At 45.6% G+C, this 14,372-nt stretch overlaps 1 protein-coding gene across 1 annotated transcript in view; it reads right to left on the reverse strand.

The window, feature by feature from the left end:
* Window positions 1-12,339: 12,339 nt before the first annotated feature.
* CLIC6 (chloride intracellular channel 6) overlaps window positions 12,340-14,372 on the reverse strand; it is a gene marked incomplete at both ends in the record, with an annotated part of 49,215 nt that continues 47,182 nt past the window's right edge. Inside the window, one exon of the mRNA XM_080696454.1 lies at window positions 12,340-12,501. Coding sequence (XP_080552580.1) covers window positions 12,340-12,501 — 162 coding nt within the window. The remainder of the gene's footprint in view (window positions 12,502-14,372) is intronic.

Here is a 14,372-nt window from a genome sequence, read left to right on the forward strand (position 1 = left end):
GCCCCTGCACTGGTCATAAGGTCACAAGCCAAGGAAGGCATCCTTGCAAATATTATTCCCGTTACTGCCATTCAAAAACTTCTATTTAAAAATGGAAATGGAGCTAGGCATGGTGGTACCTGTTTGTAATCCCAGTACCTGGGAGGCTGAGACAGGAGGATCACAGGTTCAAGAACAGCCTCAGCAAGAAGTAAGACTCTCATCAACTTGGCGAGCCCCTATTTCAAAATAAAAATAAAATAGGGCTGGAATGTAGCTCAAAGGTAGAATGCCCCTGGGTTCAATCCCTAGTACCACATACAAATTACACATATAATTAATATTTATATATATTTACATATATATGTATATGTATTTACATATATATGTTTATATAAGTGGGTCTTCAGACTTCTCTGAAATACCAAGTAGAACCTCTTTCACAAAAAAGTGATCGCTGGTTTCACTCTAGCAGGTGACTTCATCGGTCCTCTGGTTGCCAGACCGGGCCACCCTAAGATGTCACCAGAGATGATGTATCCTTCATCAAGATCTCCTGGGGAGGAGATGTCACGCCTCCTTCACATCAGCCATTTCAGTGTCTAGTGAGAGTTCCTCTCCAGAGAGGTCTTACCAGGTGAACTCCTGCCTGTCCCCATGGAGAAAGTGTCTTGTTTCTGGCACCTAAAACAAAACAGGGTCACGTCCCTCCTTGAAGATGACATCTACAGGGAATCTAAGAGCCTTCTTATTAATAAAGATAGAAATAATTTCATCGTTGAAGACACATTGTGGTTAAAATTCTACATTTATTTTCTACCAAGTTAACTGCTAGCACATTCAACCTCACTGAACGAAACAAGCAGCTCCTGAGAGCACAATCACCATGACTAATACTACTTAGACTGTGAATTTGATTTCTTAAGATTATGATAATATGTTATGTGACTCTTCTTACCTGGACACGATTTCCCGGGGAAACCTAGCAAACCAAGCCAAACTTGAAAGCCGGCCACCTCTCAGCTCTCTCCCCAGTGTGAGATGTTCATGATCTACTTGGAAGTGTCCTCTTAGGAAAGTTGGAAGGACATGGCCTAGCTACCCAGGCCATGTGGAGAACTTTACTGTTAAAAAGAGCCTCGGAGATGACATCAGCTGAGTTTCTCTGTTGGCACTAAGAAGCCTGAGACCCAAGGACTAATGTCCAGTCATGTCACATCTTTGATGACTTTCCATGACACAAGGAGGTCTCATGTGGCTCTTGTAACCACACAGGCCTTGGGCTACATTTTTTTACCTCCCCTCTCTCACTTAGCACTCCTGTTTGGACAGAGATTTCACTTTCCTGTGGTTTGAGTCCATGGGCCAGGACTCCTAAGTATCCTTCCCAGCAGCTAACATCAGTCCCATTGCTCTCCTAGTCCCTGACACTTCAGAGACGAGGCTTGGTTTGGGTAGATGACCGAGAGTATCCTCGGCCCAAAGACAGACAGCAAAAGCCACATCAAGACATGACACAGGCCAGCAGATACTGATGACTACCACGGACTGAAACTCAGAGAACAGGGAAGAGTCGGTGCTTTTTGTTTTGTTTCTCTAAACTCCACGTAACTTCTCTCAATTTTTTTTTCTGCCTGAAAACACTCTTTTCAGCTGGATATGGTGGTGCACACCTGTAATTTCAGTACTCGGGAGTCACAGGTTTTGGGTTAACCTCAGCAACTTAGCAAGATCATTTAGTAACATCATTTTTCATCATAAAACATCATTTTTATCATAAAAAATTTGTAGTAACATCATTTTTCATCATAAAAAAAATTTAGTAACATCATTTTTCATCATAAAAAAAAGAAGCCAGATGTGGTGGGCACGCTTGTAATCCCAGCATTTGGGAAGCTGAAACAGAAGGATCTGGGTTCATGGACAGCCTCAGCTACTTAGTGAGGCCCTTTGCGACTCAGTGAGACCCTGTTTCTAAATAAAGAATAAAAAATAGGGCTGGGGGTGTAGCTCAGAGGTAGAATGCCCCTGGGTTCCATTCCAGGTACCGCAAAAAAAGAAAATTAATTTAAATAAAATAAAAAGGGCTTGGAGATAGAAGGTCCCTAGGCTCAACCCTCAGTACCAAAAACAAAACAAAACACAAAAATAAAAATAACCTTTTCTGCCATAAAAGAAACCTTGGCATTTATTATTATCATTATTATTGTTGTTATCTCGACTGTGTACAACTGGCTTTTGGGGCTGAAAATAGGAAAAACCGAGGGGGAGAAATCCTTCCACTCTGTACCTGAGACATTTTGCCACCTGTTCACATGGAGCAGAATCATAACAAAGCACTTCATTGACCAGCTGCAAAAGAACCCCTCCTTCTGCTCCACCTCGCTCCCCACCCTTTGGCAAAAGCCTGAGCAAATAGCTGCATTTGGTGCCAGGACTGGAAGGTCAACACACTCTTGGTTTGTCAGAACAGCCTGAGAATCGAGTGCAGTGGGCTTTATGGAAGCCCCATACCTTCCTGCTCCACGCGGTCCGGGCCTGAGGATCAGAAATAAGAGTGTCTCAGAGACGTTTGCCAACTAGACATGCAGCAGAGGCCTGCCGTGGTGTGGCTTGGGGCCATCCCAGAGCTTTGGCAACACCATCTCAGCAGACCTCAACTCGGGGGTTGTGCGCTGGTGATGGGGCCTTCCCCTGGAGTGATCCTCGCAGGCTCCCCAGGTCTCCTACGGCAGAATTCTAAAGGGATCCCTAATACTCCCAGTGTATACACTCTATGTAATTTTCCCACTCCAAGGGTGGGCAGGACCTGTGAATAGATGGAGCGCCACTTCTTTGATTACAGAAGATGGTAAAGGAGAAGGGTATGGAATATCTGAAGTCCCTGTCTGTTGACTTGACTCTAAGGACTATGGGTCTGACCTCACCAATTGACTCTCATTTGTCAAAGGAGAATAGCCTGGGTGAGCCTGGCTTCATCAGATGAGCCCTTTAAAAGAGGGTCTTCAAGTCAGAGACGGAAGTAAGCAGAGAGACTCAAAACAGCACAGACACCCTCCTGTTGGCCCTGAAGAAGCAGCCTGCTGTGTATGGAGAGAGCCAGGTGGCAGGTGATGGCGGGTGGACTCTCACGGTTCAGGGCCTTAATCCTACAACCACGAGGAAGCGAATTCTGTCAATAGCCAGTGATCTTAGAAGTAGACTTCAAGCCTTCCATCACGGCCCCAGGCAGCACCTTCACTTTGGCTTATGAGACGTCCAGCAAAGAACCCAGCTATGAAATCTGATCTCTGGAACCCATGGCAAACATAGGTTACATTAAGCTGCTTAGTCTGTGCTATTTGTTACACAGCATAGGAAACAAATATATCATCCTAGGAATTAGAGCGAAAACATGACCACGTTTCCTCCCCTGATTCTCAGAGTCTCTGTTTTCTGGACATACTTCTCCCTCTCAGGGCAGATCCTCAGCATCGGGCTGGTTTTACACATGAGTAAAGGAGACCATGGCACAGATGGAGGAAAACTATGGGGTGAATGGGAAACAATCCTAACACCCCCGCTCCTAAGCCTTTGGGTCATTAGAAGTCTGGTTGGTCATGGAGAATGTGTTCAGCAGAAAGAAACCCCATTATATCCATTGTGGGCAATCTAGCCTTGATTCATTATAGATGTCAGATGATTAGATGCTGCTAATTTATAACAGACTACATAGATAATCCTAAACTGGGGAAGAGGCTCCACCCAAAATTAAAATATCCACCCCAAATCCCTGAAACAGGTGGTAAAAAGATGTCTGAACTCAGAAGCAAACCCGGGGCAAAGGCTGCAGGGGCCTCCTGTATTTCTGCACTTGGAGGACCGTTCCCAAGTATCACTGCTAGTGTCGAAGCTGGTCTCTCCTCACTAGCTGGAAACTGCATAGAAGATTATGTCATGGCAACCCCTGTGCGTGACAGATGAAGCTGTCTGTCTTTCCCAAAGCCGCCCAGCCAGAAGTGAAAGAAGAGAGAACAAAACTCAAGTCTTCTAAGCTATTTCCCATCTGGCCACCTTTCCTTCGGTGCAGAATGAGCCAAGCGCTAGCCATTGATTAAACTGCCAGTTCTTGCAAACAGGACATCAGGTTCAGATCTTGCTTCAGCCTGAACCCGACCCAGCTGTCCTTGTTCTGCCCAGAAACATGCCACAAACCCGACAGCCCAACTTTTCTCTCATTTGAGCTGTGATATCAGCGTTAGCATCTCTTAGTGCTAAGTCAAGATGAAATGACTCAGCCATTCCGGGATCCAAACCTCACTAGGTGTCTCAGCTTCCTGTGGCTGCGGCAACAAAATACCCAAACTGGGTGGCTTAAGACAACAGAAATGTCTTCTTCTCGGCTGCTGGGGAGGCCAAAAGTCTGGCCTCCTGAAGTGACCCCCCCGAAGCTCTGAGGAAGTCCTTCCCGGGCCCTTCCAGCTCTGTGGCCGGTCGCCCCTGGCCGGCCTTGGCTGTCTGCTGCGCACTGCAGGGTCTTCCTCGGTCTTCAAATGGCCCCTTCTCTGCCTGTGTCTGTGACGTGTCGTCTCTCCCTACGCTCCTAACACCATTCATAACAGATTCAGGGCCCGCCTCAGTTTAGGATGGCCTCATCTGAATTTAACCAATTAACATCTACAAAGAATTTGGTTCCAAATAAGATTCAAGTCTGAGGTTCAGAGTGGCTATGGATTTTGAGGGATCCCTGTTCAATCCACGACATTGGGATTTATATGTATGCTCAGAGCTAAACCCAACCAGCTTCCCCAGGAAGGGAAGTCCTTTGTACAAACAGCCTTCCCCAGAACTTCTCGTCCCCCCCACCAGAGGCTGTCAGAACCTGGGTTATGACAAGAAGCTGGGTGTGGAGTAGCCATGACACAGACACATTCAGCCTTGAGCTCCTTCTCAGTCAGCAAAGTAGCTGAGCTACAGACTGTGCTGCAGTCCAGGGGCGGGGACCCGGATGCTCAGAAGGGCTCCATGTCCAGACTGCCTGATTACTTTTGATACCGTTAGATGATCAAATCAAACAGACGGATGGATGGATGGATTGGCAAGAGATTCGGCAACAATTCCGTTCTAGGGGTCGGGCTGTGGATCCACAGGTATCCAGCAGAGCCCTTACTGTCCCAACAGCAGCAGGAACCTCATCCTCCCCCAACCTCTGACCCCACAATGTACAGCCTTTCCATTTCTCAGGGGCCACAGAGGAGGTCTGGGGGTTCAGCCACGGGATGCCGCCCCCCCCCACTGGCCACTGATATTGCCAGTGGACAAGCCGGCTCAGGGAGGGGTGCTGGCCCCATGAGCCACTGCTGATGAGCAGAAGCAACAGGAATCCCAGGATCCAAACAGTCCCCCTTTCCATAAGCTCTTCATACATCTCTGAGCCATTGGTGCATTTGGGGGACAGGGGGAGCATTGGGCTTACTGGGCTTGGAGAGAAGAAGGTCCTTGGGTGGCCCAGAGCACCTTTCAGTTCCTGAAGTCTGTGAGGCAGTGTCCACTTTCTCCCCCCATACACACACTATTTACACAAACAGAAAATGGGCTATGGATATCAAAAGCAGGCTGTGTTCGCATTAGGTGTGCCAAGGAGCTCCTGTCCTTAAAGGGGCTTCCGTGGCAAAGCTGAGTCACAGGACACTGCCAAGTGCCCCTCCCACAGGAAGTTTTTTAACACATCAAAAAACACAACTGACCCTTGGGATCCAGGTCATGGTCATTTCACCCTTGGCTTCTGTGGTCCTGAGAGCCACCCTCTGACACATGGGCCACCCAGCACTGACACCCAGAGGGCTGGGCTGGGTTTGGATTCAGTCCTGAGGCTGTGTCTGCATCAGGCCAGAAGGGTCAACCAACAGGAACTTCAGGTTCTCTCACAAGTCCAGCCCAGCCCGATGCAGGGAGGCCAGTCTGGCTTCAGGAGATGGAGTCAGCGCCACCTAGTGGCGACAAGGAGGCACTGGCCTGGGTGGGCTTAGGGCTCTGGCTGGAGGGTGACTACCCACTTTGATTTGTCTGCTTTTCCAATTCCCAGGACCTCTTGTAAATATACAACTGAGAACAGCATCTCTAGTCAAGTTGTCCATCCCGTGCGGAGCTGCCCAGCTTGGTGCCTGACATATCTAAACGCACTGACAACCCACAGAGCCTGACCAAACGGGATGCTGAGCAGCACTGTGTTACAGAAGTGCTTTGCAGAAAATCAGGGAGTCACAAACAACTGCAGCCCACCTCTGAGAGAAAGGCTCAAGTCCTTAGAGATGAACTCATGCCTTGTGTGTGTGTGTGTGTGTGTGTGTGTGTGTGTGTGTGTGTGTGTTTGTATTACCAGGGATTAAACCCAAGGCATTCTACCACCATGGACCTACACGCCCAGCCTTTTTTATTTATTTATTTTTTTGAAACAGAGTCAAGCTAAGTTACCGCACATTGGCCTCAAGCTTGCGACCCACCCATCTCAGCCTGGATCACAGTAGTTCTATCCATTTTAAGAACTTGATTTTGGAATTGTTGTCCAATAAGAAGAGCAAATACAAAAGAATTTTTGTATTCAGGCAGCTATGTCAAAGATTTTACAGATAACTTCTAAATATACCACCTCCTATGTGACTGTGCTATTGTTCCCTTTTCCCAGAAGAGAAAAGTGAGGCTAAGATCTTGAATAATATTCAGATACATCAGAAACATTGGGGGGGGCAGATTTAGGACTTTATGTCTGCTGGGTATTTTTGTTGTAATTTGTTTGTGTTTTTTTAAGCATCAGTACTGCCCCAAAAATCCTTCTAAGGAAGAGGCCAATACTATCTTTACCTTGTTAGTATTTAATGTAGAAAAGGAAAAGCAAATAAGCAAACAGAAGTCCTGATGTTATTTGAAGACACTCCTCTTTACTTAACCAAAGAACATTCTAAGAAAGAACTGTTCCTTTCCTTCTGAGACCTGGAGTTAAGCTGGGGTTATTCTGGGCCCTGAGGGAGGATCTAAAACATTGAAAGAGCCTTCCAAATTCTGGCAGGTGTTGGCTTTATACCCAGAAGGTTGGAGCATCAGAAAGAGACCTGACTCAGAATCATAATGTCAGCCCCTCAGAGAGATGGCTCTGCAGAGGGAGAGAGCTGGGCAGATCTGTGGACTGTGGGTAAGCCTCGGCCTGCCACTGATAGCCAGTTTTTGTCCTCTCCCTGGACTAAGTCATGAATCCCACTACAGAAGAGATCGATTGAGGAAGAGAGGTGAGCTGGGGATATCATCAGGGAAAGTGGCTTCTCTTCTAAAGAGTTGCTAGGTCAGGTTGAAAAGGTGAGGGGCCTGGGGATGATAGGCTGGCTAGTGGTTGCTAATTCCATGCAGAGTGAAGTGAAATTGTGTGAGATGGGGTCCCACTCAGCTTGCCCGGGCTCTGCTCCTTGAATAGAGAGCTCCCTCTTCATCTATGCTTATGAATGTAATTTTCCTTGGACTGTGATTTGACTCACTATCTCTACCAGTTTAGGGACCTTGGTGATCTCCCTGAATAAGTGGTCTCCCTCAAGGAAAGGGTTATTAAAGACACAGCTAGAAGCTTCTACAAAGGAAAGAGTGACCTTGTCAAACTGTGGCTACAACGGCAGGTCCCTGAGCACACCGGCAACAAAAGACAACTCCCCCATGGCCAGACCTGCAGAGGCCCCGTGAATAGTGCATCCAGTCCCTCGGCGACCAAGGACTATGTTATAGTTAAATATAAGATGCCCCCTAAAGAACTCATTTATTAATATTGAGGACTGGCATAGTGGAGACATGAGGGTTGTAATCCATGGTGGGCCAGGCCAGTAGGGTGTGCTGAGGAAGGTGGGTCCCTGGGACCTGTGGCATTAGGGATTATAAATGGCTCTTCTTAGCTGGACGTGGTGGTACACACTTGTAATCCCAGCATTTGGGCGGCTGAAACAGGAGGATCACAGTTCGCAGACAGCCTCAGCTACTTAGGCCCTTTGCAACTCAGTGAGACCCTGTTTCAAAATAAAGAATAAAAAAATAGGTCTGGGGGTGTAGCTTGCAAGTAGAATGCCCCTGGGTTCCATCCCCAATACCGCAAAAGAATGGTTCCTCTTTCCCCTGATCACTCTCTCATTTCCAGCCTCCATGATGTGAGAAGCGCAGCCCACATGCACTCTCTTCTCTCTGGTTCTACTGCCATTCCTTGAAATTTGCAGTCCCCAGCCTCACATAGACTGAACTCGAAACTGTAAGAAAATAAATCTTCTTCCCTCTAAGTTACATGGTCAGTCTTTTAGATGATAGCCATAAAAATGCTCGCTGGAACATACTATATGTATCACCTTGCCTTCTTTTGAATAATTATGCCTCAAAGTGCAGTAATACATTAAACCAAGTTCCAAATTTCAAAGATGAAATTGTCAAAAGAATTCAAAATAGAATCCATGTAGAAAAGGAGGCATTTGGTTCAGCACATGTTCTTAGCATGATGAACACTTTGGCTCTTGTTGTGGTTTAGATCTAGACTGTCCACCAAAAGCTCATGGGTTAAGAGATTTAGACCCCTGTGCAGTAATGTGGGAGAGGAATGGGGCTTTCCAGAATGATTGAATCATAAGGACCATGTTCACATCAGTAGATTACTCCATTTGCTGGATTCATAATTTGAATGAACTATTGGGAGGAGGTGGAGACTATAGGCAGGTGGGGCATGGTTAAAGGAATCAAGCCACTGGGGTGTGCCCTTGGGGACTGTATCTTGTCCCTGACCCCTTCTTTGTTCTCTGCTTGCTGGCTACTGGCTTTAGCCTTGAGCCAGAATGAACCTTTCCTCCTTAAACGTATTCCTGTCGGGTGTTTTGGTCACAGTAAAGAAAAGCTGACCGATGTAGTTCTCTTAAGTATAAAAGAAGAGTCAGGGGGCTTCTTATTTTTTAAAAAAGCCATTCCCCCCCAAAGCCTAATTATGAACCACTTAAAGTGAAGACTGAGAGGCAGGTGGAAAATTCCCAAGAATGTTGGAAGAGGATGAAAGGGAGCCCTGAGCTTGGCTGGCAGGGTGGGACACGCATTGGCAAGTGCACACAAACGCAAATGTGTACCTAAGTGTATGTGTGTGTACCTGTGAAAGTATGTATTTCTAACACTATTGTGAGCGGGTGTGTGTGTGTGTGTGCGCGCGCGTGAGGGGGGGGAGACTTGAATCTTTTTTTTTTTTTTTTTTTGCGGTACTAGAGATTGAACTCAGGGACATTTTACCTCCAAGCTACACCCATCCCTATTTTTTTATTTTTTATTTTGAAACAAAGTCTCACTGAGTTGGAAAGGGACTCACTAAGTAGCTGAGACTGTCCACAAACCAATCCTCCTGTCAGCCTCCCAAATGCTGGATTACAGGCACGTGCCATCCATCCTTTAATTCCTGGAGACAGACCTGTAGATTGGAAATGACCTATGAAGGCCTTTAAAGGTCCTTCCCTGGGCTAAATTCTATCCCTCCAGAGCCACCTGCTGAGTGGTAATTGGGAAGTACCATGTTGTTCTGCTCCCGTCTCGTTTCTTAAGACCGCTGTTGAAGAGTTTGTGGTCAGGGGGAAGTTTGTGGTGGTGGCTGTTGTTTGAATTTTCTAATTGCCTGGCCTGTAGGACAACTAGAAGGCAGAATGGAATCCTGTTCTAAGAACTTTTCACACAAGCAACCTCCACAAAGGGATTCAGCCTCTCTCCACACCGAAGTCTATAGGGTATGCTTTGAAGAACAAATGCGTGATATTGGTTTTATTTTTTTATTATTTTTTTGATGGTACTGGGGTTCCTGGAAACCCTTCTACCTCCGGGCTACACTCCCAGACCTATTTTTTTCTTGTCTTTTTTTTTTTTTTTTTTTTTTGAATTTGGAAACAGGGTCTCTCTTAAGCCAGAGAGCTGGCTGGCGTTGAACCTGCGTGATCCTGTCTCCGCCTCCCAAGCGCGGGGATTACAAGCGTGCGCCACCACGCCTGGCATACGTGATGTTTTTTAACCACCCTGCAGTAGGGACTTAAAACCATGAGAACAGCCTGGCAGGGCTTCTCACCGCCCACATAGATGCAACCTTGTAAAGCTATAAAAGGACTGTAGGGGTGGGGTTTGGACGAGGCTGGGGCTGGACTTGGAAGGAGGGGGGTGTGGCCAAGGGAGACAGCCCACAACTTCCTACAACTACCAGTAAAAGAGTAACAGCCTGCAGGGCCTCGGTTTCAGTCACGAGAACAAAGACAGGTCACAAGTGTCTACTCAGGCCTCTTTAGGGCTCCAGTAAAATGCCTCTGTGGTTCCTAATTCAAACATGAATTATCTCTAATGCAAATACTCATAATCTCTGGTTCAGATCTGCTCTCACCCTCTTAGCAGAAGCCTGCAGCATTCATTTTATTTCTCGAAATCTAAAGAGGAAATGCAAAGTGAAACAATAACAAAACAAAAGGCGAAATTAAAGAGATCGGTTCCATTGAAACGCTTTATGATTTGTTTAATTTTTAAGGCACACAGAGTTTATGATCATTTTAACATCTAAAAGTACTAAGATAGCACTTACGACATCCGCTCGTGTAGTCATCTACCAAGTTTAAATGTAACATTATAAAATTAGATTTAAAAATCTGACTCTTAAACAGATCTGAAACAGCATAGACAATGGTTACCTATCTAGACACGACCCCTCAAATGCAAAGTTAACCAAAAAAAAAAAAAAAAAAAAAAAGCAGACTTCTGGGATAAATCATGGCATCCAGTGAGGAGAGAGGGAATGGCCACTGGATTAGACTTCAATATTACAAAATATTTTTCACCAGATTCTAGGACTTCTCACAAACTTGAGTCTTCCAAATGAATTGCCCCAGAGCAGATGTGTACCATAAACAAAACAAAACAAAACCCAAGCATCATAGCACCAAGCACACATACCCAAGTCTACCAGAGTGTTTTCTGTAAGATGCGGGTGAATGCCAAGTACCAAGCCATCCGAGCAGCCTCACGCTCTCTCCTCCACACCCAGCCCACAGCCCGCTCACCCCAAAGCTGTGATGTGACAGGGATGGTGGCTGGAAAGCCACAGACAGACCAGAAACTGTTTGACTCAATCATTTCCACTTCCTCCCTCGCTGTACTTCTTACCAGAACTACTCAAGAGAGTCATCACCAAGAATCTAATCTCCCCGGGTTTTCCCTGTGTGGTCTCTAAACGAGATAAAGAAAGCAGAGAAATAAGAATGACTGGACCAGCTGTCATGACATCCCCCTCACTGAGGAAGCAGTGATGGAGCTGAGAGACAGCGCTCTCAGCTCAGAAGGAATCAGGGTGCGCCTGTCAACGCGGGGCGGGGAGATGCTCCAAGATGCGGCTGATATGAAGAGCTCCCTAAAGGCACAGCCTCCGTGAGAGAGATGGGGAGCAAGAGGAGGTACCAGAAAGACGCAGGTGAACATTCTCCTCTGTTGCTTTCCTGGAATCAGAGGCGGCAGCATCCCAGGGGCGGCGAGAGCAGAGAGTGGGGCTTTCTCAGCAGCCACCTTCTCTCTGGATACTGCAGTCCCTGCGTCTCTAAAATCTGACCGCAAGCACCTTCTCTAGTTCTGCAGCGCTGAATCTTTTTGTTTGTTTTAGGTCCTCTATGGCTGACCATGGAGGACCTACCAAGAGGTCCCCTTATCAATAAAAAAATGATGTCATATATGCCATATAAAATAAACACGATGTCCTACATGATATATGAAATTGTGTGTAAAACAAATGTGTATGTATGTGTGTGCATATACAACAGACTGAAGATTTGGAAGATACAGTGATGATTTATCAGTAATTAAATGGCATTAAATTTCAGGAGATTTTTTTTTTTACTTCCGTATACTCTGGGATATTGTCATAAAGTATTCAAAGAGAAAATGTATCATTTTATAATTGTAAAAAACGGTACTTTCCTTTTGAAAAAATTCACTAATACTTAAGAAGAGGACAGGCTACATCTTTTTATGAAAACTCTCAAAGACCAAGTTTGTAAAAATTGAAGAAACTGAATGCAAATCTAATTAATTTGCTTTGAAACTTGAACCCAAAAAACCGTGTTGTCCTAAACGTCATAGATCACAATGCCGGCGAACGGCCAAGACAGAAATGGACATAGACTAGGCCGCCGATGTGCGTTACAACAGATGCTGGTGTCTGAAGATACACGAGGGAGTTGACAGAGCCCACCGCCCTGTGTCCTTTGGCGTGCCGAGGGTCACACTACAGGCATTACTTTGCAAAGGATGGTGACTGGAAGAAATGTCTAGCTCAGCCAAACGAGAAGCAAGACAGAAAGCACCCTGGCTTCACTTCATTCGCTTTGCAACATCTGAATACGCATGTTCAATCTCCTGGTCAGCCGGGCACGTGTTTGTGAACTCGTCCCGCGCATAAGCATTGTCCAAGTATCTCCGGATGCCAGTCATTTCAGAAGGGAATTCAAAATCTCTGTATTTCTTGGCCACAATCTGAAAATGAGGAGGAAATAATCAGTAAAGGGAAAATCCCCTAACGGGGGCAATCGAATCAGACAATCCATTCTTTTGACGCACATAAACCCAAATCCTGATGTCATCCTAAGGTCATCTGGGCTTCCTGCAGTGGCATTTTGACCTTGCATAGGGGGCACCTTGAGTGCAAGGAAAGGCAGTAAGTGTGCTAGACTGAGCCACCAAGTTACCACAGGCGAACCTTGGGAAGCAGGGCACAAGTTTGCTCTGTACTCTGGTGGATTTCTTCTTCTGTTTGCTACATTTTTTTTCCATGTTTTCTGCTGCTGTGTTACTTGGCACATGGAAATTTATGAAGAATCTTCAGTTTAGACTGTGCCAGGATCTTTATAAGGTGCCCTCTCTTGTCCCAACTGCTAAGCCTGACCTCCTGCAATCCTGAGTTTTGGCAAACGCTATTTCTACCGATTTCCATTTTTCTGCAAGGGGTAACCAATCACGAACATGGTGAGAAATACTGCGCTGACGTGGGTGCAGTGGGAGGATTCATCACGGAGGGCGCTTAACATCGAGGGTGCTGTCTATTGGTTCAGGCTGCCATAACCAAGTGCCAGGAACAGGGTGATGTAGAACAACAGAAAACTTTGTCCCACAGTCTTGGAAGCCAGAGTTCAAAACCAAGATGTCGCAAGGGCCTGGCTCATCTGAAGACCCAGGAGTACTGGTCCCAGCCTCTCTCCTAGCTTCTTGTAGTTAGTTGGTTTGTGGGGGAAGCAGAGCCCCAGTCTTCATATGGTGTTTTCTCTGTGTGCATGTCTCTGTCTCAAATTCCTCCAGTTTGCAAGGGTACTAGTCATACAAGGTAGGCTCCAGGTCCACCCAACTCCCGTATGATTCATCTTAATTAATTACATCTCCAAAGACCCAGTTGCCAATTGAGGTTACATAGACGTCCGGGAGGTTAGGACCTCCATGGATGAATTTGGGGGTGATGAAAGGCACAGGTCAACCTGTACTAGGGACCCAGGACTACAAAGACCAGTCTGCTTTGTCATCTCCCACCCCACTGTTTCTGAGACTCGTGAATGAGGTGAGCATGGGATTTACCAAAAATGTGAACTTTGGGACTAAAGTCTCAAATTTAGGAGACCAACAACCACTGATGTGGTTGGTGTAGCTGCAAATTAGAGTGCAGGAACTTTTAGAAAGCCTCCGAGCTTTCTTGAAGCTTTCTTTTGCTTGACGCTATAAGCGTAAACGTACTGGTGTAATTTTGAGAGCTCTCTTGTCTTTCTGTCTCCCTTTGCTTGGTTTGCTATTACCTAGCTTTTTATTTTAATGTCTCTGAGTAAGTTTGTTAAGTGTCTTTCTCTTCTAGACGGACTCTTGTTTTCATACCATATTATTTGAGTTTATATTTTCTGTCTTTCTGTGTATATGTGTGCATCCATGAATTGCTCTCTCTCTCTCTCTCTCTCTCTCTCTCTCTCTCTCTCTCTCTCTCTCTGATAACTTAGAAGGTTTATGGTTTGTGTTAACTATTTCTGTGGTTTTCTACATAATTTTGAATAATGGGAATTCTCTAGATCTTGGCTTATTGACTTTAGATGCTATCTATTGACTCCTGATGATGATAAATAAGGAAATGTATGTGTGTGTGCATTTTTTTCCATTTCTCCTCCCTTATCCTCATTCCAATGACTAGAACAACATACAAATTCACTTTATTATGACTTTTTTGTCCCTATAATTGTAGTTAGTCTTAATGGTAGTTTTATATTTAAATAAGTTCTCTATCACCTGTTCTTTTCTATCGCATAGCTTCTCTGTTCTTACAGAATCTTACTTTATCATTTTATTATTTTATTATATGCAACTTTATTTATTTA

The sequence above is a fragment of the Muscardinus avellanarius genome (genome assembly GCF_963383645.1).
Source record: "Muscardinus avellanarius genome assembly, chromosome: 5".
Classification (NCBI taxonomy): Eukaryota; Metazoa; Chordata; class Mammalia; order Rodentia; family Gliridae; genus Muscardinus; species Muscardinus avellanarius.